The 25,233-nt window shown below is 45.3% G+C and overlaps 2 protein-coding genes across 6 annotated transcripts in view; both read right to left on the bottom strand.

The window, feature by feature from the left end:
- Positions 1-3,748: 3,748 nt before the first annotated feature.
- CPLX4 (complexin 4) lies at positions 3,749-23,260 on the bottom strand. Its single transcript, XM_009987909.2, has 4 exons — positions 23,241-23,260; positions 15,648-15,814; positions 12,264-12,351; positions 3,749-4,164 (listed from the first exon to the last, which is right to left on the bottom strand). The coding sequence occupies exons 1-4, from the start codon at positions 23,247-23,249 to the stop codon at positions 3,937-3,939; spliced, it is 492 nt and encodes a 163-aa protein (XP_009986211.2). The 5' UTR covers positions 23,250-23,260; the 3' UTR covers positions 3,749-3,936.
- Positions 12,317-25,233, bottom strand: part of LMAN1 (lectin, mannose binding 1) — a 29,862-nt gene continuing 16,945 nt past the window's right edge. For 2 of the 5 annotated variants that reach the window (XM_086629277.1, XM_086629273.1), the window contains exons 12-13: positions 24,958-25,079; positions 20,345-23,309 (exon numbers count right to left, since the gene is read on the bottom strand). In XM_086629277.1, the coding sequence (XP_086485403.1) occupies positions 23,273-23,309; positions 24,958-25,079 (159 nt within the window). In that variant the 3' untranslated portion in view covers positions 20,345-23,272. Of the gene's footprint in view, positions 12,352-15,778; positions 15,815-20,344; positions 23,310-24,957; positions 25,080-25,233 lie in introns of those variants that run through there. The other 3 variants (XM_086629275.1, XM_086629276.1, XM_086629274.1) reach the window with 3 other exon arrangements.

Here is a 25,233-nt window from a genome sequence, read left to right as displayed (position 1 = left end):
ATGCACACACGTGCAGCGGCTGCCTCTTAAGGTTCCAGCAGCCTTAGAAGAAAGGTTGTTTAGTGCAAGGCCTTGGGGAAAGACCTTTCCTTGGCCTTAGGAGTTGGAGCAGGGTCTGTGCTCTGCGTGCCCGCTCTGCTCCAGGCTCTCCCACGCTCTCTCTCCAGGGTAGGTGTCTAGGGAGCTAGGGACCCTGTGACTGTGCCCCGTCTGACCCTGCCACCTCTGCCTGTGTCCCTCCCCAGGCTGTCAGCTGCTCTCTAGGCCAGGGACAGCCAGTGCCAGAGGGATGAGCCGTGCAGGTGCTGGCAGGGCAGCCACCTCCAGCACCTTGAGGGTCAGGCTGCTGCTGTGGGCAGGATGGATTTGCAGCCATCGTGCCACCCTGCCCAGGGGTCTCGGGGGGATTTGGGGCTGTGCCCCACCACTGCTGTGCACAGCCCAATCCCAGCCCCAGGACAGGTGCCAGCCCTGGCCCCAGCACCCCAGGGAAGCTCCGTCTGTGTGCACCTCCTGCGATGTAGCCCAGCTCTGCCACTGCACACAGAGTTTTTAAGTCTCTGACTCTAAAAACGGTGTCTAAGGCAGCCCAGTTCCGTCCCGGCGGCAGATCGGCGTGGCTGTGGCCAGTGCCAGGGCTGGGGAGCATCCCACGCCGTGGGTGGGGAAGACCCCCATCACCACTTCCCAGCCCCGCTTGCTGCTGCCTGCCCTGATGGTTTTTTGGAATCTCATTAATCGCTTGTTTGGTGATTCTGACTGTACTTTCTTCTCTGACCCTTTAAACCGTGAAAATGCTGATCCTATATGTGCTGACGAATTTAATTAGCTCCTTTAAACCACCAGATGCTTTCAGTAAGATTTTCAGGATGTCCCAGGCACATTTTAATTCGAAGGTCAAAAGCCTTAGGCTTGTTTACTTTGGTGTATTATAGATAAGACAATTCAGTCTGTAAAGTAACAGAACAGTGCGGAGACACCTACCAGATTTGTACCAATACTGGGGGAAATGGATTGATGCTCACAAACAAAGGCTGCTTGAACTGAGCTGCCAACTGTTTTAACTACTTTATGTAAAGACTTCCTAAAAGACCCCACTTGTCTTTCCGCATAGATAATTAAATTCTGTGGTGACGTGTGAGAGAAGGATCCCAAGAGACAGAAATCGGATCAGAAGTCTTGGTGGTTTTAGGCAGAGCATTTGAGATGGAGTTAGCATTTGCTGGCTTTGATGCTTGATGAACGTGCCGAAGACAGGTCTTCTCCACTAAAGAAATGACCTGTTAAAATACGAGAGCCACTGGCATCCCTCTCTGAATGGACCAGGGCATCCTCTGGAAAAAGCGAGGAAGGCAAACTTGACAACTTCTATGTTTCTTATGTAAGAAAGAAGTGAGTGAGAAGAAAAGGCGTATTTTCTTGGGACTGCAATAGGGAAAATATTTGATAACAGGCTTTCAGACCAGTCTGTGCAGCTTATATTTAAATAGTGATTGCTGAAAGAGCTTTTCCAAGATGGTATTTTCACTTTTCATCTGATTTTTACAGAAGCTAGACATCCAGAAGATCGTGAGGCATCTTCTGTCCTCAGAGCTGCTTCTGGGGCTGTTGGCAACTGGGTCCGGTGCTGGTGTGCAGCTGCTCGGCAGCAGCCTCCGTGCTCCCCCCGGGCCTGCCGCGGCATGGGGTGGCCACTGGGCCACCAGATGCAATGGCCACATCCTGTGGGGGTGAGCGCGCCCAGGGCACGACTAACGGCAGCAGTAGAGGTGTTTGCAGGACGTGGCTCACGTCAGCAGACACAAGGGCAGGTGTTTGGCCTGTACCCAGTACTGGGGACGCCTGGCTGCTCCCGCAGCCCCCAGCACATCCTCCCTGTTGGCCACGGGACCTCCCAGAAAGCCAGTCCCTTGGGTCGGGTGGCTGCTCTCAGCAAAGCACCGCAACTTGTGGGGCTCAGCAGGGCCCCACTGCTCCGTGGGGCTGCAGGATGCGACCTGACCCGGGCAGGGGGGGCTCAGTACAGAGGATTTCACATCAGAGTACGTGGTAATTGTATCTCCTGCACCTCACAGACCAAGACCTGAGGCCAGGATTAAGAAGGAAAGAGATGGAGAGGAGAGGAGAGGAGAGGAGAGGAGAGGAGAGGAGAGGAGAGGAGAGGAGAGGAGAGGAGAGGAGAGGAGAAAGGTCAAAGGAAGGGAAGAGAGAAAGAGACAAAAGAGTCAAAAGACAGAGAAAAGGAAGGAAGGCAGAAGAGAAGGAAGGAAGGAAGGAAGGAAGGAAGGAAGGAAGGAAGGAAGGAAGGAAGGAAGGAAGGAAGGAAGGAAGGAAAAAGAAAAGAGACAAACCATACTTAGTGCCTTTTTTTCATCTAAAATGAATATTTTTACTTGATTGAATGGAGACAGAGGGAGAGAGAGAAAGAGACTTGCAAACCTGTAGGCAGGTGCTACATGTATTTGTTGGCCAATTTCATTTACAGACCAGCTCTTGGAGAACTTACAAAGCCCTTCATTTTGTGGGATATCTGAGCCCCTTGGGAGCAGTTCTGTGTACATGATCCACGTGCAAGGGCTGGACAGCCGTTGCGGGGGTCATCGTGCAGGATAACGACTGTGGCTGCGCAGGCGCAGTGGCAGCCTGGTGCTCCCGTCTGCCTTCGCCGCGCTCCTCCAGCTGTTTGCCAGCGTCAGCTCCGCGTGTTGGGGAGCGGGAGGCAACCAGGACAGCATCTACACAGGCTTTCCTCAGAAAAAAAACAGCAAAGAAGATCTGCCTGGTCCTGAATCTAAACCTAAATCAGGTTGCCCAGAAAGGTGGTGGATGCTCCATCCCTGGAGACGTTCAAGGCCAGGTTGGACGAGGCCCTGAGCAACCTGATCTAGTTGGAGATATCCCTGTTCCTTGCAGGGGGGTTGGACTAGATGACCTTTGAAGGTCCCTTCCAGCCCTAACCATTCTATGATTCTATGATTCTAAACCCCTTGAACCGGATCCTGTGCATCCCACAGGCACGGTCAGGCTCAGCACTAGCGAAAGCCATGGTTTTTCTCGGGGTTTTGGTGCTGTACCCTGGCATAAGCTTCCAGGTGGGCCATTTTAGTCCATACAAGTTCCTTGCTGGCACCCTGAGCCCCGGCATTTGGCACGCGTGGCAGCGATGCTTGAGCCACCCTTGAAGAGCGAGAGGCTGCGAGCACAAAGCCACCGGGAGCAGCCTGTGCCGCTCACCGACCGTGCTCACCGACCGTGCTCACCGACCGTGCTCACCGACCGTGCTCACCGACCGTGCTCACCGACCGCGCTCACCGACCGCGCTCACTGAGCTGCCCAGCCCTGCTTTCCTGTGAATCCCTGCTCAGTGCTGCATACGACGATGCTTTTGTCCCAGGCTATAGAGTTACATGCTTCACTTTTTGTCTTTTGCTATATTTAGTGCAGAGATGGCCAAAACCATTTTTGTTTTCAAGTTTTTGCAGAAAATGTCAACGTTCAAATACTGTGTTTGTTTCAAGATGTTTGAAACGGACGTGTTTTTATTAGAAATGTATGTATGTGTTTCTGAAAGCAGTTTTAAATGAGTGGTTACCTATATGCTATGCATCAGAAGCACAATTTTGCTAAACGTTACACATTTGATAACATTTTGATCACTTTGAAAAAATGGAAAAAGGCACATTTTTTCCCCAGTATCAGCTTTTTTAAAGCCATTTTTTCTCCATGGGGAAAAATGTTATGTCAAAAAGCAAGGATCGGTTGTAACTTCACGCTAAGCAGTCACAGCGTGTAAATTTTGATCCCCCTCGAGGTTTCAAAGTCTCTCTCTCTCGCTTTTCTATATTTACATTGAATGCTATAGAGCTAAGTGCACTCCGCTGCCCGCCCTCCCTCTGCCGCCCCTGGATCCACACCCCTTGGGCAGTGGCGTCTCTTCTACATCACAGAACATTTCTGCTCAGCAGCCTGTTTCATTTCGGTGAAGGTGGCTTGTGCCTTTTCTTTGATGGCATCCATGTCCATATTCTGGATGTTCTGCAGCTGTCCCAGGATAGAGTCCTTGTCCTCTTCCTCCACCTGATCTTCTGCCACCATCTTCTGAAGGTCTTCTGGCAAACCCACATCGTCTCCAGCCATCTGTATTTGGTTCTCATCCAATTCGCTCTGATACAAAAAGCAGAAAATAAAAACAGTACACGAGAGTATTTCTGCTACCCCAGGATCTACCCACGAGTCTCTTTTTTTGTGCATGTGTTTGTTTGTTTTAGGGAGAACAGAAACATACACACAAATTTTTCAGTCAACATTTTTAGATGCAACTTGTGAATCCAGAGGCTCGGTCGGCCCCCAGACAGGTGCTGAGATTTTTCAGACAATGATGTCAGTTATGTTTCTGCAGAGGGTTTCAGTAGTGTCAGAAATGAAGCCCTCAGCATCACTTGCCATTTTAGAAATCTTTGGATTTCTAATCTTTAGAAATCTTAACTGTGGTAACACGCTGACATTGCAGGAAATCCACCACGAGTTATTCGTACCCACCGAAGAGATGCTGCAATGCACTGCCCGGGCCGTCAGCCATCCTGCGACTTGGTCGACGAAGCAACAGCTTTAGCAAAACGGTGGCTACCATTCCCCTATTTGTTTGGTGGTGGGTATTTTTAGACATCAGCACTAAACTGAAGCCTTCCCGAAGGAAGATGCATTAGATTTAGGAAAGAATTACTGCAAAAAAGGTCTCCGTCTTCCCCAGACCATGTCTAAGCTACATCTAGGTCTGCGGTTGGCATCTCCGAGTCATGAAGGAGAGCAGGGGCTGCCTGGCACATAGTCAGAGCAGTGTTGCAGTGCTGGTAAGTGGGGTAATAGGAGGCCTTGGACAACAAAAGAGAGGATGGAGGTTGGGTGTGAGGCTGAGAAAGCACAAGGAGACAGGAGAAGGAACTGGTTAAGCAATTAAAAGGGCTGGGATGCAGTAAGTGCCGCGCACACTTGCTTCCTGCCTGCCCGCTGAAACGCTCCCTCAGTGGGGCTGGGTCAATTTTACAAACAATGGTGATTTTGTTCACATTTTGTGGTGGATTCTGATGGATCCAGAGCTCAGAAGAACAGGATATTCTGACACAGTTCACACATCAAAGATAAGCATTAATGCCTCATTACATCTCCAAAATGAAGCATGACAGCAGCAAAGGCCTGATATGAATAAGCGGCGATGCTGTCAGCAGGAGGTGTTTTTGAGAGTGAGAGGGGTCTGGGGTTTGCATGAATGAATGAACGCAGGGATGAATGGAAGGACGTATATGAGCAATGTCTGTGGAGTTTCAGGCCTTCGCCAGGACTGGTACGCCTGACTGCATAGCCACGACCCACTGTTACATATATTCGCACGGCTTTATGTCTGCAATAACTGCGCTGTAACCTGATTTCTCCCCATAGCTCTCATGAAAATACGGAGAGGTGTATTGTGATCGTCACTACTATGTGGCTAAAATGGGTGAGAACATCTCTTGGCCCCTTTGGGTAGGGGTTGCTGCCATCAGATCTGTGGGAGCTGGGAACAATATCCCAATCAGCAGAAGTATTCTTTATTGATTGTGGTGCAGGAAAAAATGCGTTAAGCTTTTAATTAGCAAGTGCTGGCTATTGGAGGAGTTAGCCCTTTTGAAATTCTCCCAAGCAGCAGTAGAGGACAACAAAATGTACTGGGTTAATTGCTGAAAAAGTCCCCATAAGCAGAGAATCACACGTTCTTTTCTTTAGAACTATTCATCATTTAAGACATCATCACTGCACACTCCTTTATATTACGTGGAGAGATGCCCACACAGCGCACCCAAGGGCCACTTCGATGATGTGAACAATTGTTTGGCATGTTCTTGCACCAAAGCCCTGTCCTGCTGAAGTCTGAGATGCGATGCACAATACAATTTGGGGGTTCAAAGTGTTCTCTGACCAAAGAAGAACATATTCAGTTGTCGGCTAAAGCAGTACGATTCTGCCCAAGTCACCTGCCTCAACCCAACTGGCGTTTAACCTGGCCTTGAATAGACCTGGTGTGAGTTTAACAGGGTAGGGTTGCTCTGCAATGAGACGAGGCACGTAAGATGTCTATGGCCTCTTCTCTTTCTTCTAAAATTTGACAGATCTGCTTCTGTTACTTTGATTTGAAATGGAAATGTAGCATTAAGTTTCTGATTTTCTCTTTTTAGTTGTTTGTGTTTTGTGTGTTTGCCTGTTTGTTTTTTTAAGTCTGGTGGAACTTAAAGCTCATTTTCTTACAAGGAGACACCAGCAGATTTTCCCACAGGGTGTCCTTAAAGTCAGGCTTATGCTGCAAACGTCCAAATACACGGTGAGCCTGCAGCTCCAAGCACCCCTGCAAGCCAGGCTCAGAAACGCGGTGCTGGAAATGCATTGTGCAGTTCCAGGCAGCAGCGGGCAGTCGGAGCGTGAGAGGATGCGCAGACCCCTGCCGCCCCGGCACGTGCGCACGTGGGGACGGTTACTTGCCCAAGGCCAGCCGTGGCTCCGGCAGCGGTAGCGGCACTGCCCTGCCTCTGAATACTCAGCCTGGGCTACGGCGAGCACCCAGAACAGGCAGCCCCCATGGCAGCACAGCGGGGGCTGTGGGCTCTAACAAACCTGTGCAGAAGGCCCCTCTGGACTCCAGCAAACCCGCACGGAGTGGACAGCCTCACTCCCGATGGCTTTAATCTCCAGAGTCTCCAGGCCTCTGCAAGTGTCCAGGCACCCTTTTAGGATCTCTGGGCACACAGAAGCAACATCTATTCTAGTAAATTAAATGTGCCTGGCACTGGTCTCTTGCCCCAAGGCCAGCTGGCCTGGAACAGCCCACTGCGCTGCTATTGAACGCTCTCGCCCAACCAAACAGGGTGGTCCCCTCTGCCCGCCCGCTGGGAATGCCTGTCCCAGCTCCCAAACCAGCCCTGGGAACTGCTTGGGAGGGTGCCCGGGCCAGAACTGGGTCAGACACTATTCCGACAATACAACAGCACAGGCGATGGGGTCCTAGTGCCTGGCAATATTCTTGGACCCTAATTACGCACCCGATGCAGCCGGACTCAGGTCCGTGTTGTTACAGGTGCGATCCAACACAGAGTTCGTCATACGTACGTGATGCATGGGGTAAGCAGGAAACACACAGTCCAAACACCCATTTATATGAAGACTGACTGTAAACAGAAGCGACTAAAGCTCACGGACTAATCCACAGGGGAGCCAAACTGTTTCCCAGCATCACCGTATTTTGTGCTGCTTTCCCCACGTCTGACTTAACCCTGTCGCAAAATTCACTCACGCCTGTGTGCAGCGCTCCTTGGGCAGGTGAATCCAGACCTGATCCTGAGATTCACCGCCTGTAACGCACCGGCTACGTACAAAATCAGTTCACCTTGCCTGGCCCTGCAAGTGGGGCTTTGGTGAGCGCTACGGCAGCCCCATCCCACGCTGACCCTCACTGTCGAGGGATGCGGGTACCTCTTGGGCTGCTACAAGGAGCCACAGGTTGGCACCATAGTTAGGACCACAGTTGGGACCACCATCCTCTTGTCCCACAAACACCCTCTTGTGCCATCCCGGCGCAGGGTCACAGCGAAGGTGTGCGGAGGCTGCCTGATGCCCCAGCTGCCAGGGCCTCAGAGGCACCGCCATGTCCCTGCCCACACCGGCTTCAGGGAGCGCCCCTGTACCCCCGGGGCCCAGCAACCCCATTTCAGCTCACGTCAGGCCCCCAGACCCACCCTGAGCCGTGCTGCCATGGTGCCCGTGCCAAGGCAGTCCCTGCTGTGCCTGCCTTCGTGGCTGGTTTTCCAGGAGGGACTGTGCTTTGCCTTCCGACGATCACCGAGCCGTCGTCGGACCCTGCTGCCAGCCCCAGCATTGCCCGCTGGACCGTGCCTGTGGGTGCAGGCACCGCTGGCGCTGGGGTCCCCAGTCGCCCTGGCCTGGACCTCCTTGGGGAGAATCCTGATCCCGTTACCTCCTCACATGCACACCGTGGCTCCATTTTTCCACAGCGGACCCACAGCTGTGTCACTGGCCCATTAAGAAAACATTTAGATCAGCAAAAGAATTCTTCGAGCTTGGCAAATGTGTGTTTTCAGATCCTTATCTGCAGTCTGTACACACTGAAGAGCTTCTCCTGAGACAAGTTTCTCTTTCCGCCTAGTCCATACGCATCCCCCGCACCGCTACTGCGCGCGGTACAAGTGAAAAACCCTTTAATTCTGGAATGGTGCTATTCATTAAATCCAGGCTTAACAATATTCCCATCACAGCACAATACAGCGAGAGCTGTTTGAGATGACATGACTGCATGTCCCTTTCATGGCGAGGAGCTTGCCTTTTTAATGTCTTTAGCAGCACTTGTTATTGAAAAGACACCTGATTGCATCTGAATACTCCTTCCCTCTAAGTATCAGTGAACATAAACATCCTCCTGTGCAGTAACTGAGGGTCTGGTAGAGAAGTGCCCACAGAAGTGCTTTGATTAGGGGAAGGGATCCACCTGCTTGGAGCAGATGACGTAGTCCCTTCCTGAGGTGTTAGAAATTCATATATCCCAGCACAAGCCCCCACACTTGGACGGGAGGACAGCACTGATGTGACAATGCTCCGACAGAGAGCAGTGGCATTGGAGGTGGCGCAGTGGACATACGTGCCCATCAGTGATGTGAAAGGAGTGGTGGGGCCCTTGGGGAGAGGTTGCTGTGCTGCAGACAAGGTCTTTGGACAGGCTGGACAGGTCTGGGGTCAGATGTTCCCCTCGCACATCACAGGCACCAGCACCACAAAAAAAAAAACACCTGGTGTGTTTTTTTTTTTTAATTATTTTATTATAATTATTAAAATATTATTTACGTGTTTATATAATTTAAAAAATGTTTTGTATGGAAGTGAGGCACTGAATACTCTGAAGATGAAAAAGCTGTCCGTAGATCAAATGTCTCATGGCTAAAAACATCTTTCTGATGACAAACGTAAGTTGACAATTCTGTTAATAGGATTAGATTCATTAAGGGACTGCTTTCTCTTATAAATCTGGCCCAGAGAGCATGGAGCTTTAGATTTTGCACTGAAAAGGGGGCCCTGCTTAGTCCTGAATTTCATGCTTTCATTTACAATGTGTGCTAGTGATTGATACTGCTAATAATCAGTTTCTATCCCATGCTAGGCTACCTGAAATGACTTTCATTCTTCAAAATAATTAATGCATTATCATAGGTCTGAGAGCATTTTGCTGCCATAATGTTGTATCACAGAGTTGAATTTTTTTCAGGGATATATAGGACGCACATAATAATTTCATTTTCTTCCTGATGTAACATATGTTTCATAAGGGCTGATGAAAAGAAAGCAGACCTTCAACCTAGAAATGCTATGTAAGTAGACACAAATGCAGAAAAGCACATCTCGCAAAATTTACTTGCAGCTGCCACAAATCAGCAAAGCTAAGTATATGCTTAGTATCTTCTTTGCTGGCTTAGAGCCCCTGTCCTACCTTGGAGGCAAGTTTTCTACTGTTATTGACGAAATTTGGCCCCAAAAAGCACTTAGTGTATACCAAAGTCAAGATCTTGCTGGAGACGGGGCAGATGCCCATCGCGTGCTCCGGGGTGCCACGCGGAGGCTGCTCAGAGGTCAGCCACAGGGACGGCAGGGACCTGACCACCCCCTCAGAGCTGAGAAAAGCACTACGGGTGGGAGACTTCCAAAATCACAGAGACACCCCCAGCTCCACTGACTTGTAGCTGAGAGCTGGGCGGATAAGCGTCCCAAAGCCTTTGAAACCAGCCCTTCCTGGGATTTAACGCTGGGGCTTCGCGGAGCGCGGTGAGGCTGCGGGGAAACGCTGCTCAGTAGCCGGCTCGGCGTACGCCTCGAAAGGAAAACAAACCCTAATAATATTTTACTACTCGGCTGCTAATTAAAATGCTGGCGTTTGGAGATTTAGGTCTACAATCCAATCAACCACTCAAAATCTTGTGCTTCATTTTTTTTCATAATTAATCTTTCTGTAATCAAACTCACCCTCAGGGTGTGTTTTCCTCTTTCGTGTCACTATGCTGAGCACCCATGGCCCAGAACAAGTGGTACACTGCAGCCAAGGCATGGAGAAGAGCATGGTGGAGCATCTGCCCTTGTTCCTTCTACCCCTGTCCGTGGCACCAATCGTGCACAGCGCTAACGTACGCCCACGTACACCAGGCGCTGCGATGGCATGGGCCTCGTGCTACACACGGGCAGTATGCACGGTCTGGCTGTTTCACCAGGGACTGCACGGCTGAGCTGAAGAGCTCAGCACCTTTGGTTCATCCCAGACAGGCAGGATGCACTGCAGACCATCCGTGCTGTTTGCAGGGGATACGCAGGTTTGGCAACGCCCGGGAGCGTCAGACGGCTCGGCGTGGACACGCACCTTTCTACAGAGGGACCTGCAGCCATAATAGCAACACCTCTAGTGAGGGAAAGAGAAATCAAAGTTCAGGCACAAGTAAGTGCCTGACCTGGATAACCAGCTGCGGAAGACTCTCAGGCTAACGATGCTTCCATTTAAAGGGGTCGTTTGAACGAGAGGCTACAGGTACAGCAGTACCCCTTCATTCCTGACGACGACAAACTGTGCCTTCAGATAATTTTAAAAGCCGAATGCCCTTACAGAGAGCTTGTTGATCTGAAATGAGTTGTTACACAGAACTGCGTTCACTTCAGATTCACTTACAAAAGCTTTGTTCAACGCCGACACACTGGGAGGGCCAGCAGAGGCAGCTTAAATGAGGCTTCTCCACAGCTTTTTTTCCCCACAATACCTGTCTCAAAATATTTTGCCATAATTTTTTCAAGACAGCACCTTCCTTTCTCAGAAAGTCAGTTAGCAAGACTTCGGTTGCAAAAAACATGTCTTCAAAGTTAGAGAAAAATGCATTTTTCATCCCTGATTATGAAGGAGGCTGCCAGACTGGTTAGATACAGATGGGATAATTTCACCTAAGTCACAAGGTCGAGTCACTTTTCAACCAAACTGTAATTTGCCTTTAGGGTTCACGCAAACGGTTGTTGCAATTTTACGAACGTGGCACTAGAGGGCCTGTGGCAGCTCAGGGTCTGAAGCAGCATCAAACTGACACGGTAGGAAAGATACGTGATGTACAGTTTGTGTTTACATGATATAATCACGTTCTGAGCCGAGGTGACGTTATTAATTTTTAATTGCTTGACTGCTGGGTCCTTTCCTTCTGGCATTTCTGAAGTTCCAGTGGGAAATTCTTTAAACAGTTCAGCAAACAGTTGCAAATGTTTTAGTATTTAGTTGCACCTGCCACAGAAGATGCACAAATATTCAATTCTAGTGCTTGCAGGTTCTAAGATCGGGTTTAAAACTCCTCAGTCATATCTGCTTTTGCTCCTGAGCTGTGCCGGTAACGGAATCGAAGGGGCCAGTTGGCTCAGACCAAAACTGCGCCAGGGCCCGCCGTGCAGTTTGGCAGCGGGGGCGACAGACGGCACCCCAGCACTAGACATGCCCCGCGCCCGCTCATTCACCAGTTCAGATTTAGCACCAGATTCACAGAGCACTGAGGAAACTGTACCCTGTGTTTTTACATCGGGAACATACTATCAACCTAAATGCTAACTGTGCCTTCTGTCATGACCCAGAAGCTACTGCAGCTGCTGGTCTGCTTTAACAAACCTCCATATTTCTGTTGCTTGAAGCTTTGGTTGTCTATATTTTGGTTTTCCTGGGAATATTTAACAAACGGTGTCAGAAGCACTCAAGGAAAAAGAATGGACAGTTTGCTTGCACCTCTTGGCAGAAGACAGTAAAAATGCGCCTTCAGAAGTTTAGCAGAACTCAAACTCAAAGCTCGGAGAGGGGCTTCCAGGGACTTTGCCTATAGCTTTTATTTTTAACCCTTGTGTGTTGCTAAGGTCAGAACGTGTACTAACGGTGAGACACCATCAGACCAGACACCCAACCTGCCTGGTCACCTGTTTCAGATCTGACAGCACAGAGAGGGATTACAAGAATCTTTCTGTTAGAGTCATCTACTGAGCAGAGAAAAGAGTCTGCGAGAAGCCATCACTAGGGAAAGCCATGGCTCCAGCCTCCTCCGTGTCCGTACTGAGCTGCGGGTGGGTCCCACTACTGAAGGCAATTTGTTGTTTTCCAAGCCCTGCGTTGGTAGTCAGCTTGTTTCAAAACTGGCCACTGGCCTAGATGAGATCACGAGCTACAGCCTTACCTTAGGGAGTCTGTACTTTTCTCTCAGGTGAACCCTCAGACAGGCTCGCTCTGCTTTTTTCTGTGCAAACGCTGCATCTCTTTCCATCCTGGAAATCAGAAAAAATGTTTCTTCAAGATACTAATAAAATACATTTTTTTTTTTACGCTGAACCAGTTGCTCAGCTGCAAAAAGCTGCATGCAGAAGTTATTCCCAAAGCTACATCGCTTGTCCAAAGGCACAAAAGGAGCGATACTGATAAAGGGGTGCTAAGGGGCCAGGCTGTCTGTACCCCAGCCTTGTTCTCACAACAGTTCCCTGGAGTCCTGCGAAGAACAAAGGATAAGCTAATACCACTTGTCTGGAGTTTGTACCTGCACTATTATCGCTCACTGTAACAACAAACAGTTCCAATAAGCAGAACAGAGAAGTTACGCTTGGAAGTGTTCAAGGCCAGGTTGGATGAGGCTTTGGGCAACCTGGTGTAGTGGAGGGTGTCCCTGACCATGGCAGGGGGGTTGGAACTAGATGATCTTTGAGGTCCCTTCCAACTCTAACCATTCTGTGATTCTATGATTCTGTGATTCCTTGCTTATTCCACGGGGCACTGCCAGAGAGGCGGCTGCCCGCCAGCATGCCCGTTCGACACCCTCAGAGCGTCACAGCACACACGCTCGATGGCACAACAGTCTTTCTGGGTCAGACCAAAAGTTTACCTATCCTGGAGTCCCATCGCCAACAGCAGACAGAAGCGGACCCTTGGAGAAAGAAGTTAAGAAGAGGATAAGCATCCTATATCAAAACTGCCCAGCTTCCCAAAAATCGGTAGTGGAGGATGCTGGAGCTGGAAATTGGCTCTGTGTCACTGTCTTTAACAGCCCTGGATGGCATCTGTCACCTATGTGTTTTCCTGGTCTTTTCTGCATCCATTTATTGTTTCAGAACATCCTACGGCAATGAATTCCACAGCTTCTCTGTGTGGAAAAGTTCTTCTTTTATCTGTGACTTTATAAAACGCAGATAAAAGAAGTACTTTTAAGAACTGTTCAGCACATTTTTTTTGTTAGATTACGTATGTATTTATTTGCAAAACGTGTCTCCTCAAAGGTTTTTAATAACATTTGTTAACATTCACCTTCCCAACTCTCCTTTTTTTTTTTTTTTTCCAGAAGCATTGTCATGGAAATTCTCAGGCAAAATTTGTTTTGTTCCAGTATAGGTATTTTGTCACATAAAAGCTATTTGCAAGATGAAATGTTATTTTTCTTCTGCTTCCACAAATGAGATTATCCCCCTCTGGGACAAAAAAAAAAAAAAAACAAACCAAAAAACCCCAAAAAAACCCCAAGGTTCACATTAACTGGGAGCCATCTCGAGCCTTTCAGCCAGTCATTGATGGGAAGATTGCAAAGAGATTTTTGGAGCCCTTCTGGCATGTTTTCCCTCTCTTTCTCAACCTTCCTCTTCTGCTGCCCACTACTCCTCCAGAGGAGCCCTCTGCAGCCACAGCCGGTCCCGGGTCACGCTCCCATGGGGCAGCGTGCAGCATCACACCCTTCCCTTTCGGCATCCCCCGAGGCCGAGGGGCGGGGGGCACTTCTGCTCAGGTAGGTTTGAGATTTGAGCAGAGCTCACTTGTCCTGGTGACAACTACATCTCGGGCAGACCTGGCCAAACTCACTCAGCCAAGCTCCCGCCCTCGCACGGGCCCTACTGCCTGCCCTCATCTTACACCTTTTGGGTCCGAAGGATCCAGTTATTCCCTTCCCTGGAACATGCAGCTTTGTAGGAAGAGGAAACAGCTGGAAGAGCAGTTGTGTGACAGCCAAGAGCCCGTGATGTACAGCATGAACTGGTGGTCCCTTGGCACTTAAACTCTGGTGATGCTGGAAGCAAATCCCAGGCGACCGTGCTGGAGGCTGTCAGCACCACCTTCCTCTTTGTTCCTGCATGTTACACACTTCCCTGAGAAACAGCAATCTGTGCATTTTTCTGTGTTTAACCCAAAACCTGAGAAGAACCCAAAGCCATGCATCAACAGCCAAATCCTGCCTGAGGATGACTCGGACATCCGAGGATGGATCCACCAAGGATGACTCTAGCAAGGCACTTCTACGTCTCTGATCTCCACTCTCGTACCACTATCTGAAAACCAGATAAAATCCAGAGAACCCTGAAACAGATGCTCTGCCCGTGACAAAGGTTTCTGACACGCATTTCCATAACTGCACTAGTGTGCACCGTCCTGAGACATTTTTTTTCTCTTTGAAAGTACTTTGAATGTTCCTACAGTTCCAAACTATACTTTGAGAAGTATTCCTGCACTGACTCCTCAGTACAGTTCAGCCAGTAACATGTCACACTTGAAAACGTTATAGAAATATTTTTTTTCCAAGCATTTCCTATCCTGAGAACCCCATTTTGCTTCTCAGTCTCAATACAGCATCCTCCTGCTGGCAGGTGGTTATGTCTCTCTCAAATTTCCCTTGACAAAATGCGTAGCAAAACATTCTGTATTTTACTCCAAACCAAATGATGCCTATTCAAGGTTTTATGATAGAAACAGCTGATGCTAAATACAGACCTGGATACCTCAAATTCCGCCAGTCATTAACCTTTCACCTATAATCATCTTACACGAAGGATTTACACAAACATTATGTAATTGACCATTAGAGGAACAGATGCATTTGAGATTTAAAAGTCAATTCTTTTATTTATAATTATGTATGATTTGAACTCCTACATGTGAAGTCCTTTATTTTACTTCTGTTTTGATATTTAAACATAAACAAGTGGTAAAGATTATAATTACAGACAAAATAAAACAGATTTAATAAGTTGAAGAGTTCTGCTTTATTTAGTAGATTTTAGAGAAAAATAACTGAAAATGCACTGCCAAAAAAATAACCACCTTAAAACTTTTCTCTAGATAAATATCATCCACTTAACATCGCACTCGTGACTTTTTCATGTCTGCCATAATAAACGTGGACAAAGAAAAGATGATGTATTGAAGGTGTACTCCTCACAGAGTTCTAGGAGAACAAATCATACACATTTTAGAATTAACTCCTGCACTAGAAACAGCTCTGCACCTATGGAAAAATTTGATAGATAAAGTAACATCAGCTAGGAATGAATCCAGCATGAATCAAGGTGTGGAGACGGCAGGAAAGTGTAGGAGAGAATTGCCGGGGGGGTTGGCGGGGGGAAGGGGGAACACAATATTTTATCATTTCCAGTTGGTGAATCGTTATTTTGGAAAGTCTCTTTAGCAAAGATTCTCCTGCTTTAAAAACAGGGAAGAGCGCTGAACGTTTGGCTTTTTCTTGGGTTATTTTCATCTGCTCAAAGTCACCGAGAATCAGCCCCACACTGATAAGAAGGGAACAGGTACTCACTTCTCCTCAACCATTTGCTTTTGATATTCCTCATATTCCTCTCTGGTCATTCCTGCAGCTGCTGCTGGATCAGAAGGAGAGCTTTCTTCTTTGCTTTCTTCCCCTCCACCTCCAAGTCCCAAATTCTTTACCTGGTTGCTCAACATACTTTTCATTAGAAAGGCCATCTTCTCAAGACAAAAAAGGAGCTATAAGCAAACAACTACCAGAAAGCCAAACCAAACCAAAAACGTTTTCAGAACCAACAAGTGTAAGCAAGAGAGTTTCTACAGCCACATCAGCTCTTCAAGGACAAAATGCTAGTGAAACGTGAATGCCAAAACCAGTTTGTCAGCCATAATCTGGATTAAAGAGTGAACTCCTTAATATCTAGAGGCAGATGGTTCAGATTACTCAAAAAAATCATTAGATGCAGCTACCTACTTTTTATATTAATACCTTAAGCTAATAGTCCCCCCCCCCATATAGTGTGTAATGGCATTTTGATTTCTTCAGTCTTGAAACTCTCACTTTCACAGAGATGAAAAAGTTCCCTGGAACACAACGGACCTGAATTGGAAAACTGATTGACTAAACAGCCATAGTAAAATTGTAAAATCCGGGCTACTGAGCAGAAAATTCTTTTGGATTTACACTATTGAATGAGATTTGAAAACTGGAATTCTTCATTCAGCAAAAAATCCAATCCTTTTTATCCATTAATGTTTTAATTCAATGTACTTTCTGTCCAATGTGATATCTCCTTCATCCACTTTTCATACGGTTGGTTTGTCTCACAGACGCTATCATTACCTTTTTTCCAAGAAAGTAATCACAAAAAAAGTAAATCACATCTTCCTGCTTTTCATTCCTTAGGGTTTATTTCAACTCTTCCCCAAGCTGCCTCCATCTAGATCACCACTTCGACCAGTGCTGCACAGAATTCCTAGTGTTTTTAATTTTCACTGTCAGTAAAGGAGAGCTGAATCTGACTGATTCCATGTGCTATAACACAGCCTTGACATCTTTTCTTTGAGGATTGCTTCTGTAGGTCCTCACGTTTCAAACTTCTGTTCACATCGGTAGCCTCACCAGGTTTATTCAGGTGAGGAATTGCAGGATCTGCTACCTAGATCATAGACTATTTTGGGAAAGAAAATAATCTGCTGGGTCTCAAACGTTCATGATTTTGTGTTTCGGGCATTTATCCTGCTATGACTGACTGCACGTCTTAATGAAACACTCTGTAATTTTGATTACCTAAATGGTTCTCCCAGCACTCCCATTTCACTGAGAGATGGAGGATTCCAATTTGCCTAATGCCTTAATCTGTATTAGAACCTTTCTAATTAAAGCAGACCTGTAACTATTAAAAAAAAAAAAAAGAGCAGGACGTTCTGTGATCCTGGATTATTAGTGATTAAACAAGAAACTTTAAAATTCTTTTTGAAATAGAGCATCACTCAGAAGCAAGAATTCCAAATCACAACAAAACTACTTTGATATACCATGAACACCTGGAAAGCATTTTTCTTACATCAAGCAGAATGCCGTGTGACCTATGCTACTGCCGTATCACTGTGTAAATCTCTCATCTGGCAAGTGCTGCCGACTCTGCTCAATGGTACTTTTATACCATTTTTCCCAGCCGGGAGACACAGGGAACAAGCAGGGCTGGTTCTAACCTGCAACCCTTTTGCCTTCTGCTAAAACCAAGACCTTGCTCGCCTTGCTGGTACTTGAAAAGTCCTGCTAACAGGCCTAATGCAGCATCTCTCTCAGAAGCAGGAGTGTCTTTGGATGAGCACTCTGGCTGCTGAGCAGCAGTGCCAACCCCACGGCCCATAACAAGATCATCAGAGCCCCTCTCTGTTAAGCAGCCAACTTTAAAAGGAAGAAATGAAAATAAAGAGTTATTTCTAGAAAATTATTTGAGTTAAATACTGCTCCAAGAGCAAGCCCCTGAAAAAAAAAAACAATCCCTAGTTCCTGAACTACAGCCTGACTCACTGAGTGACTTGTCCCACACTGCTCAAAACACAGCCGATCTCAAGAGCAGGAGACAGAAAATGCTCCATGAGGGGAGAAGGTGTTTGGTCAATTCAGGCATCTCTAGAAATAGATGGTGGCGAGAGAACGAGGGAATCGCAACTCTGGATAATGGTTTTGGTCTTGCTGACCTTTACATCCACTGCTTACAACACAAATCTAACACAAACCGGCAACGTGGACATCAGAAGCTGGAAGAACATCTTCTCTGCTTCAGCTCCACAGCTAAGCTGTATCTTACACAAGTACTTGGCACAGAAGGGGCCAAGAAATACCGCAGGAACCACACACAGATCACAAAGAGGTCTTCAGCAGCTTGCAAAAACCATTGAACAGGTTAAAGCAATGTATCGGCGCTGTTTATGCACTGCTCCTGCAGCGCACATGCGCTCAGCAACAGTACGGCAGGCATCACAGAGGAGCGCTCTACAAGAGTTCAGCATCAGACAAACACAACTTCTGATGGTCAGCTGCTTCTCTGTGCTTTGATGGCCACCTGATTAAATGTTACATTGCTGTCCCACATCATCACTCTGTAGTGCCAAATGCCTCTGGCACTACCTCTGCAGTGGTTGGCTCATCTCTTTTTTTAAATTCTCCTAACTGGAACAGGGAGCACCAGTGTGTCCGTACTGTGCACTTCGCAAATACGACATGCAGTGCTGTTTTTTCCAGTGTTAGGTCTCGATCCTCTCCAAGCGCACGGGAAGTGTATCTGTTAAACTTTGTGCTGTTGCTCTTTACTGAAGAGAAGCTTCCCAAACTTTGGGTACAAGTCTTGCCTGTAGACTTTGATGCCTATAGAAATGTTGCTACCACCATCTTCTGCTTAAGAAAGATGCTTTCACAGAATCAACTGAGAGGGCAAGAAAGCTAGAAACTGGCTCGGGAAGGGACTGCTGAGAACCCGAGAGATCTTGTCCTCCAGGTCTGGAGAGGTCTCATGAACCTTCCTAACAGGAAAAGGCTTTCCAATGTTAAATTCAAAATCAAAGACAAAAAAAAGTGCTTTAAAAGTTACTGGCCCTACTGGGTCTGGACACAGTGCTGAGAAACACAGAAGAGACTAGTGACAAAACGCTGGAAGATGCTACACAGCGAGCTAGTGAATCGCTCACTGCATTGTGGGTTTAGCTATTTACCACAAATCTGCATTTACCAATAACGAATAAATGCCAAGACTGACAAGGAACCAATTGCTTACAGAGTACCTAAAGCATCACGTTTTAGTCACCTCCCTTGGGTGCCAACAAGGACCAGTACTTGCAGGACAATTCCTGTTCCTGGCAGGTGTGTGAGCTACTGTTTATATTGAAGTCACAAACCACTCACTGCTTTTTGTTGAGGGCAGGGATCACGGGCTTAAAGAAAACATAAGGACAGCTGCTAATTAAGTACTCATGTTGCCTCTTCCTTTGCTTTAAACCAAAATCCTTTCCCTGTGCCTTAAGTGAAACCAAAATTAAAGGCTCAGTTCCTGTTTTATCTAATGGAACTGGGCGACATGAAAAAAGCCCTTTCTGTACCCAAAGAACACAGTCATCTCCAACCGCAGAACAGAATTCGGAGTATCGAAACCTAAAAGCCTCACAGGAGGCCAACACGAAAACACTACAGGCAGGCAAGCATCCAAACTCCCAGCCTTCTCTAGAGAGCCTCTATGTTCCCAAAGCACAGTCACAGCAGACAACTCCAATCAAGTAACTCGGAAGTATCTAAGTGTTCTTTGAAAGGATCAAGACTCTCCCTGCCCCGCTTCATGCCTCTAGAAGAGGATGTCACCTTTTATCTAAGTTGGAATGTTAGATCACTTGCACGGAAAGAGAGAAATATAAACTTTAGGGCTTTCTCAGCTCGAGCAGATTCAATTAAAGATTCCTCTCCTCCACCTGTTGCAGAAAATGCTCCTGGCTTGGGGAAAATGATGGTCAATGAGGGAATTCTTACTCTTCCTGTGGGAGGTTATCACAGACAAATACAGTTTACTGGATAGAACAGTAAAAACAAACAAAAAAACACAAAAAACACACGCAAAACCAAAAACCTCCAAACAAAACCCACCCAAAACCATCCCCCAAAACAAACAAACAAAACACCAAGGAGACAGACTGACTTGCGTTGGGTAGGCATGTTGTATTCCAACAAACAGGAACAGAGCACCCAAGTGACAGCATTTTGGGGAATCTAAAAAAAGAACTTCAGAGATACAGGCGATCTTCAGCTCAGAAAAATGAGGAACTTTGTACACCCAACGCAGCCAGCAAGCAACTCCATTTGCTGTTAAGTGACTCAGAAGTTGCCGCACTACTTTACATTCAACCCTAAGCGTCTGATACTCAAGACAAGGCTGATAACACGAGCTTTTGAGCGAATCTCTTACTTTTAGGTTAGAGTCACTCCTACACTAGGCTGCAGGACAGAGGACACCATCCCTCGGGAGAGAAGGGACCGAGGCCGAAGGCCACGTTTCTTTCTAGCGAATGCAGGTAGAGCCTCAGCCTCTCAATGCCCTTTACTCTCCAGTAAAATGCAGGACTGAACCCAGATCTCAAAGCATTCAAACTCTCTGAACAACAGAGGGTAAAGAACACTTCAAATACACTTGCTTGGATTTCATGGACATGTACCAAATCAAAGGAAAAAAGCTTACTAAAAATATGCATCTTTATTCAAATAAGGTTATCTCTGAACTCCAAGTGTCAATTTACATTAGTCAGAAACAAACATATGAAAACGTCAGCTGTTTGAATTCGAAAAAAAAACAACCAGTAGACAGTCTTCGGTGTTACAGTAATTGATGCATTGGTAAGTTTGAAGGAAGTCAGGTAATTTACAAACCATATTGTGAATTTTACTTTAGAAAGATTCGGGTGCGACCATGTATTTAATATACCCTGACCAGTACAATGAGATTGTCTTAAAACTGCCAAATATTTGCTACTATCATCCACACTTCAAATACCATTATTAGATTTGTTCTCGCCCACGTTGTCAAACTGGATTCCAAGATGTCTTCTCCTCCTAGTCCTGAATTCTTACTTGATAAGAATTAAACACACTATCAGTGTTGAAAGAAACCTCTAGCCACCAGCCATAACAGGAAGCTACACTGACTGACAAATATCGTTCAAGTCCAAATTTGTTGCTATCACTTCAAGAACAGACAGGTCAAAATTTGAGCCAGGCAATCGGGAGCTTTCCTTTGATCCACTGAGTGACATGGCAATTACAGAAGTTCCAAGGAGAGAGGACTGTGAAACATAGCATGAAGCAAAGTTATCACTTTTTGGATGTTACGCTTTAGACCTTCTGCTCCCTAGTACAAAAGTTTCCTAGTTGCAGATCGGAGATATGTCAGATCTATCAGCAGCACAAACACACAAGCTGAGCCTCATACTGAAGATACAACTGTAGGTTCAAGCTTTCCCCCAGACACCATCCCCAGCCTTCTCTTCTTCCTAACACAAGACATGAAAGTATGGGCTGCTCCAGCTTTAAAACAAAGTTATGGCTGGATAAATTCACAGTAACAAAAAACCACAGGCTTCTTCCAATCCATACATTAGAGGTGCTCCTCATGATGCCAGACATACGCACCTACCATCAAAACACAACCACTAGCCTTTCTGCATAGAGAGTCTTGCAAAGCCTGCTGCGAGCACGGGAGTCCCTTTTAGATGTTGCACTGATGCAGGGAGACTTGCAATTGAAAGGAACAACACTGCATGTTTTCAAAAGAATTTAAGAAAATATATTAAGTTTAGTTAGAAGAGTCAGGGTTGTAGTAGCTTACACTCAAGGCACCGGTAAATATTTGCTGGTGTTGAAACAACTGAGCAGTTAAATTCCTATGTGCTATTGTTGCTTATCTGAAAAGTTTTTTTCATTGATTTACCCTATTTATTCAGCAAGATTAATTTGAGGCAGTAGCTCCTCCAATTAGTGCAGCAAAATCTTCTCAAATTTAGAAATGAATCTATAAAGCTATACCACTTATAGTATACTACACACTATAGCTATGTAAATAGGTGTGTAGGTAGTATCATTTTATTGGTATAGCACAGACACCCACTTTTTGGACACTGTATTTTAAGTAACAAAACATATTGCATAGATTTATCTTTTCTCCAAACTGACAGGCACGTTACTGAAGTGTTCTTCATTACAGCGAATTTGGCAGCATGTGTTGCACTCCAAGGGAGTAGACTGTAGGAATGCAGTAGTAGCATACTAGATTCCAGATAATTTTTGCAGATTCAGACAAATGGATTAATAATCAAAAGTGACATATCCTGATGTATTTGTGTATTTTTTAGAACTTAAAAAAAACCCCAAAACCCTCTATTCTAACTCCTCACACAAACAACTCAAGGACAAAATTACCACAGCTATGTAAACGAGACAAAATTAATTCATTTCACATGCCTGATTTGGGCTACCTGCTTTGTTTCTTTCCTGAAGCAAATGTTCACCTGGTAAACAGTATCAAACACACATGCCCGGTCTTACGCTTTTGATATTAAAGCAGGAATTGACACACAGTACTGGTTCTAGACTAGCTGCTGGATTAACAAACACGTCTGAAGCAATAGCTTGTGCAGTAATGGGTTAACACTCATACCTGTCATTTAGAATACTTGCCATGTCAAGATTTAAATCAAAACATCTGTATTTGATATGTGAAAGACACAAGACAGCTTTATAAAAGACATATTCATACACTACACATATCCTTCATAAAAATCAGATTGGAAGAGGTATAAAGCAACGATATCTTTGCTGAAAAAGTTCCACAAATCTCCAAACAAAATTACAGACTTGAAACTACAAAGAAAAGAAATCAGTCCCACAATAGACTTGAAGAAACTGCTTTATCATGTTTTCTCTCACTGCCTAAAACCAAAACTCAAAATAAGGAGTTAAGCCGTCATTTGCTTGTCCTGTATAGTTTGTTTTCTGTATCAGGTATCAACAGCCAGACTGTTACACGTCTGTCTTTGATTCCACATATTAAAAAGTGTTTAAATCTGTATTTCGTGAAGAGTTCGAATTAACTAAATAATTCTCAAACCATTAAATCCTAGTGGTAAAGAAATGTTTATAATGAATTTTTAAAATGGAGAAGAGCAGTTGTTTGGGGTTTGTTTTTTTGTTTTGCTTTGTTTTGTTTCTTTGCTTTTATTTTTTTTTTAACTTGATATGTCAGGACACTGAGCGGCAAGCTTTCTGCACAAACCATCCCTCCGCAGTCACCATGATGAACAACCACCGAACCTGGCGGTTTCAATTCCCTCCTCTGGGATCTTAACAAAGGAAGAGGAATACAGCATTTGCCTTCCAGTATTTATGAGAAAGTTAGCTGAAAATATAGACCTAGATAGGGACCACAGTCTCCCCCTATCCAGCATTTGCTCTGCTGCTCCCCAGTCTGTTTTTAACTTTAGCATTAACAGTTTAAATAACCCATTTTCTTTAACAAAATTCAATAATTTACAATATTGAAGTATATCAAACATTAAAATTTCCCTCTTTCACAGAAGTGTTTAATTTTCTGTGCATACATACTGCTGTCATGTACACACAAAAGGAAGAGGTCATCAAAAGAACTTTTTGGCTGCTGCTTCTTGTTGACTCCTGAAAGAAAAAGCAGAAGAGAATTCATTAAGTACTTATAGTATAAAACTACCTAAGTGGTTTAAATAAATATTTCATTTATTTGGGGATTAAAAGATTCCATCCCTCGTCGACAGAGACTTAAGGAAATCAAATATAAGTCATATCACAAAAATAGGACATAATTTTTCCTATTTACAAAGACATTGGTAGCATCACTATAGTTCCAATTTTGTATCAGACACAGAAGGAAACAAAACATTCTGGACAGGAGCCAGAAACTGTGAAAGAACATATGAAGTGATTTTTAAAATACTTCAAAATTTTCTAAAGCTTCTCAGTATCTGATTGGCCTAAAGATCATCACAGAAAAGGAAACGCATGCAACTAAGCAGTGAAATAATTTACTTGAAATGGGATTTCCCCTCCCTCTGGCAGAGAACACATTTATTTTCCCAGTGGATACAGATGCTGTGGACCAGCCACACACAGATACTAGAATTACAAGGGCACGAAGAAGAACTGGAGGGGACAAGCTTCTCGTTTGTCTTGGAAGCCATCTTTCCAGTTGATGGCAAAACAGGACATACATAAGAAATGCACTCGCTGCACTTCGCAAAGAAGCAGACACACGATAGAAGTTAGTGTTAGCAGTATTGGTCTTACGAGTTATACTTCCGTAGAGGCAGCAAAAAGCATTTTATATTTGAAGCACAATGCAGCTATTTTGGTCCCTACCCCTCATCCTCATTAGCATGCGTGAGAAGCAGGAGGGAAGACCACCAGGCCAGTACATCCTTACTCTCATTAGATTTTCCTTTCCATCAATGCAAACTTAATTTAAACATTATGACAAGGACAAGGAAGAGAACAGAGAAAACATCCCAATTAGTTTAGGAGAGGGTAGGAGTGCGTGGAAAAAAGAAGTCCATACACTATCAGTATCATATATGTAGATGAAGGATGAAGGGATATGTACTGTAAAAAAAAAATTCACTGAGGAATTTGTAAGATGGGATAAGTATCTTGTAGGTACGCATAGCAAAAAAAAAAAATCTAATCACACCAGATTTTCCTAGGATATTAATAAACTTCAGTAAGTTCAGCTGAGGACCACAAGGATGGTGGTCAAGAGCTGAAGCACATGCCTCAAGAGAAAAGAGGGAGGGAACCGGGCTTCTTGTTCATTCCGGACAAAAGAAGGCTTCAAGGGGTCTAAGAGCAGCTTTCTAATACTCACAAGATGCTATTGAGGAGACAGGGACAGTTTAAATCTTTTTAGAGATGCACATTATAAGAGAGACACAATAGTCAAATTGAAACAGGACAGGTTCCCACTAGATATACCATGAAGGTGGGGGGGAAGAATAAAACAAACTTCATTATGATAAATTAAACATTTCCGATGGGGTCTGTAACAGTGGTGAATTTTTCATTCTTGGACATTTTTAAGACCTGACCAGTCTAAAACAATAAGTGACCTGGTCTGAATTCAGTGTTGACCTTGCTTTGAGCAGAAGGCTGAACCAGAGACCTCCCAAGGTCTCTTCCAATCTGAACGATTACTTGTTTTAAAGAACATTAACATAACCATACCACTGCAATTGCATTTACGGTCAGAAGTTCTAAAATCATTTGCCCTGTTGTCTTTAAACAAAAACATACTTACCTATACATGATATAACCAATGAATAACACTGTTTGCACCGCTACAAAAATGAAGAAGTGCATTGTAGATAAGCACGACGGAAATGGTGGCAAATCTGGACACTTCGACTTCTCACTAGATGGCTAAAAACCAAGAAAAACAATTTTGAGAAAGGAGCAAACAAGACATGCCACCAAAAGACTGTTATATGTAAGAAACCAAACGTGTTTGTAACACAATCTAGAAATCAGAACACATGCAGAAAACAGACAGAAATGACGCTGCTCTGAAATATCG

The sequence above is a fragment of the Tauraco erythrolophus genome, chromosome Z (genome assembly GCF_009769465.1).
Source record: "Tauraco erythrolophus isolate bTauEry1 chromosome Z, bTauEry1.pri, whole genome shotgun sequence".
NCBI classification, from domain to species: domain Eukaryota; kingdom Metazoa; phylum Chordata; class Aves; order Musophagiformes; family Musophagidae; genus Tauraco; species Tauraco erythrolophus.
This window is presented reverse-complemented; position numbering and strand designations above follow the sequence as displayed.

What these genes read in the sequence shown, in the direction of transcription:
- CPLX4 (XM_009987909.2), bottom strand. An exon ending in AAGCAAATGGTTGAGGAGAA is followed by an intron (nt 12,352 to 15,647) that starts GTGAGTACCTGT and finishes TCTGATTTCCAG; the next exon opens with GATGGAAAGAGATGCAGCGT. An exon ending in AAAAGTACAGACTCCCTAAG is followed by an intron (nt 4,165 to 12,263) that starts GTAAGGCTGTAG and finishes TTTTTGTATCAG; the next exon opens with AGCGAATTGGATGAGAACCA.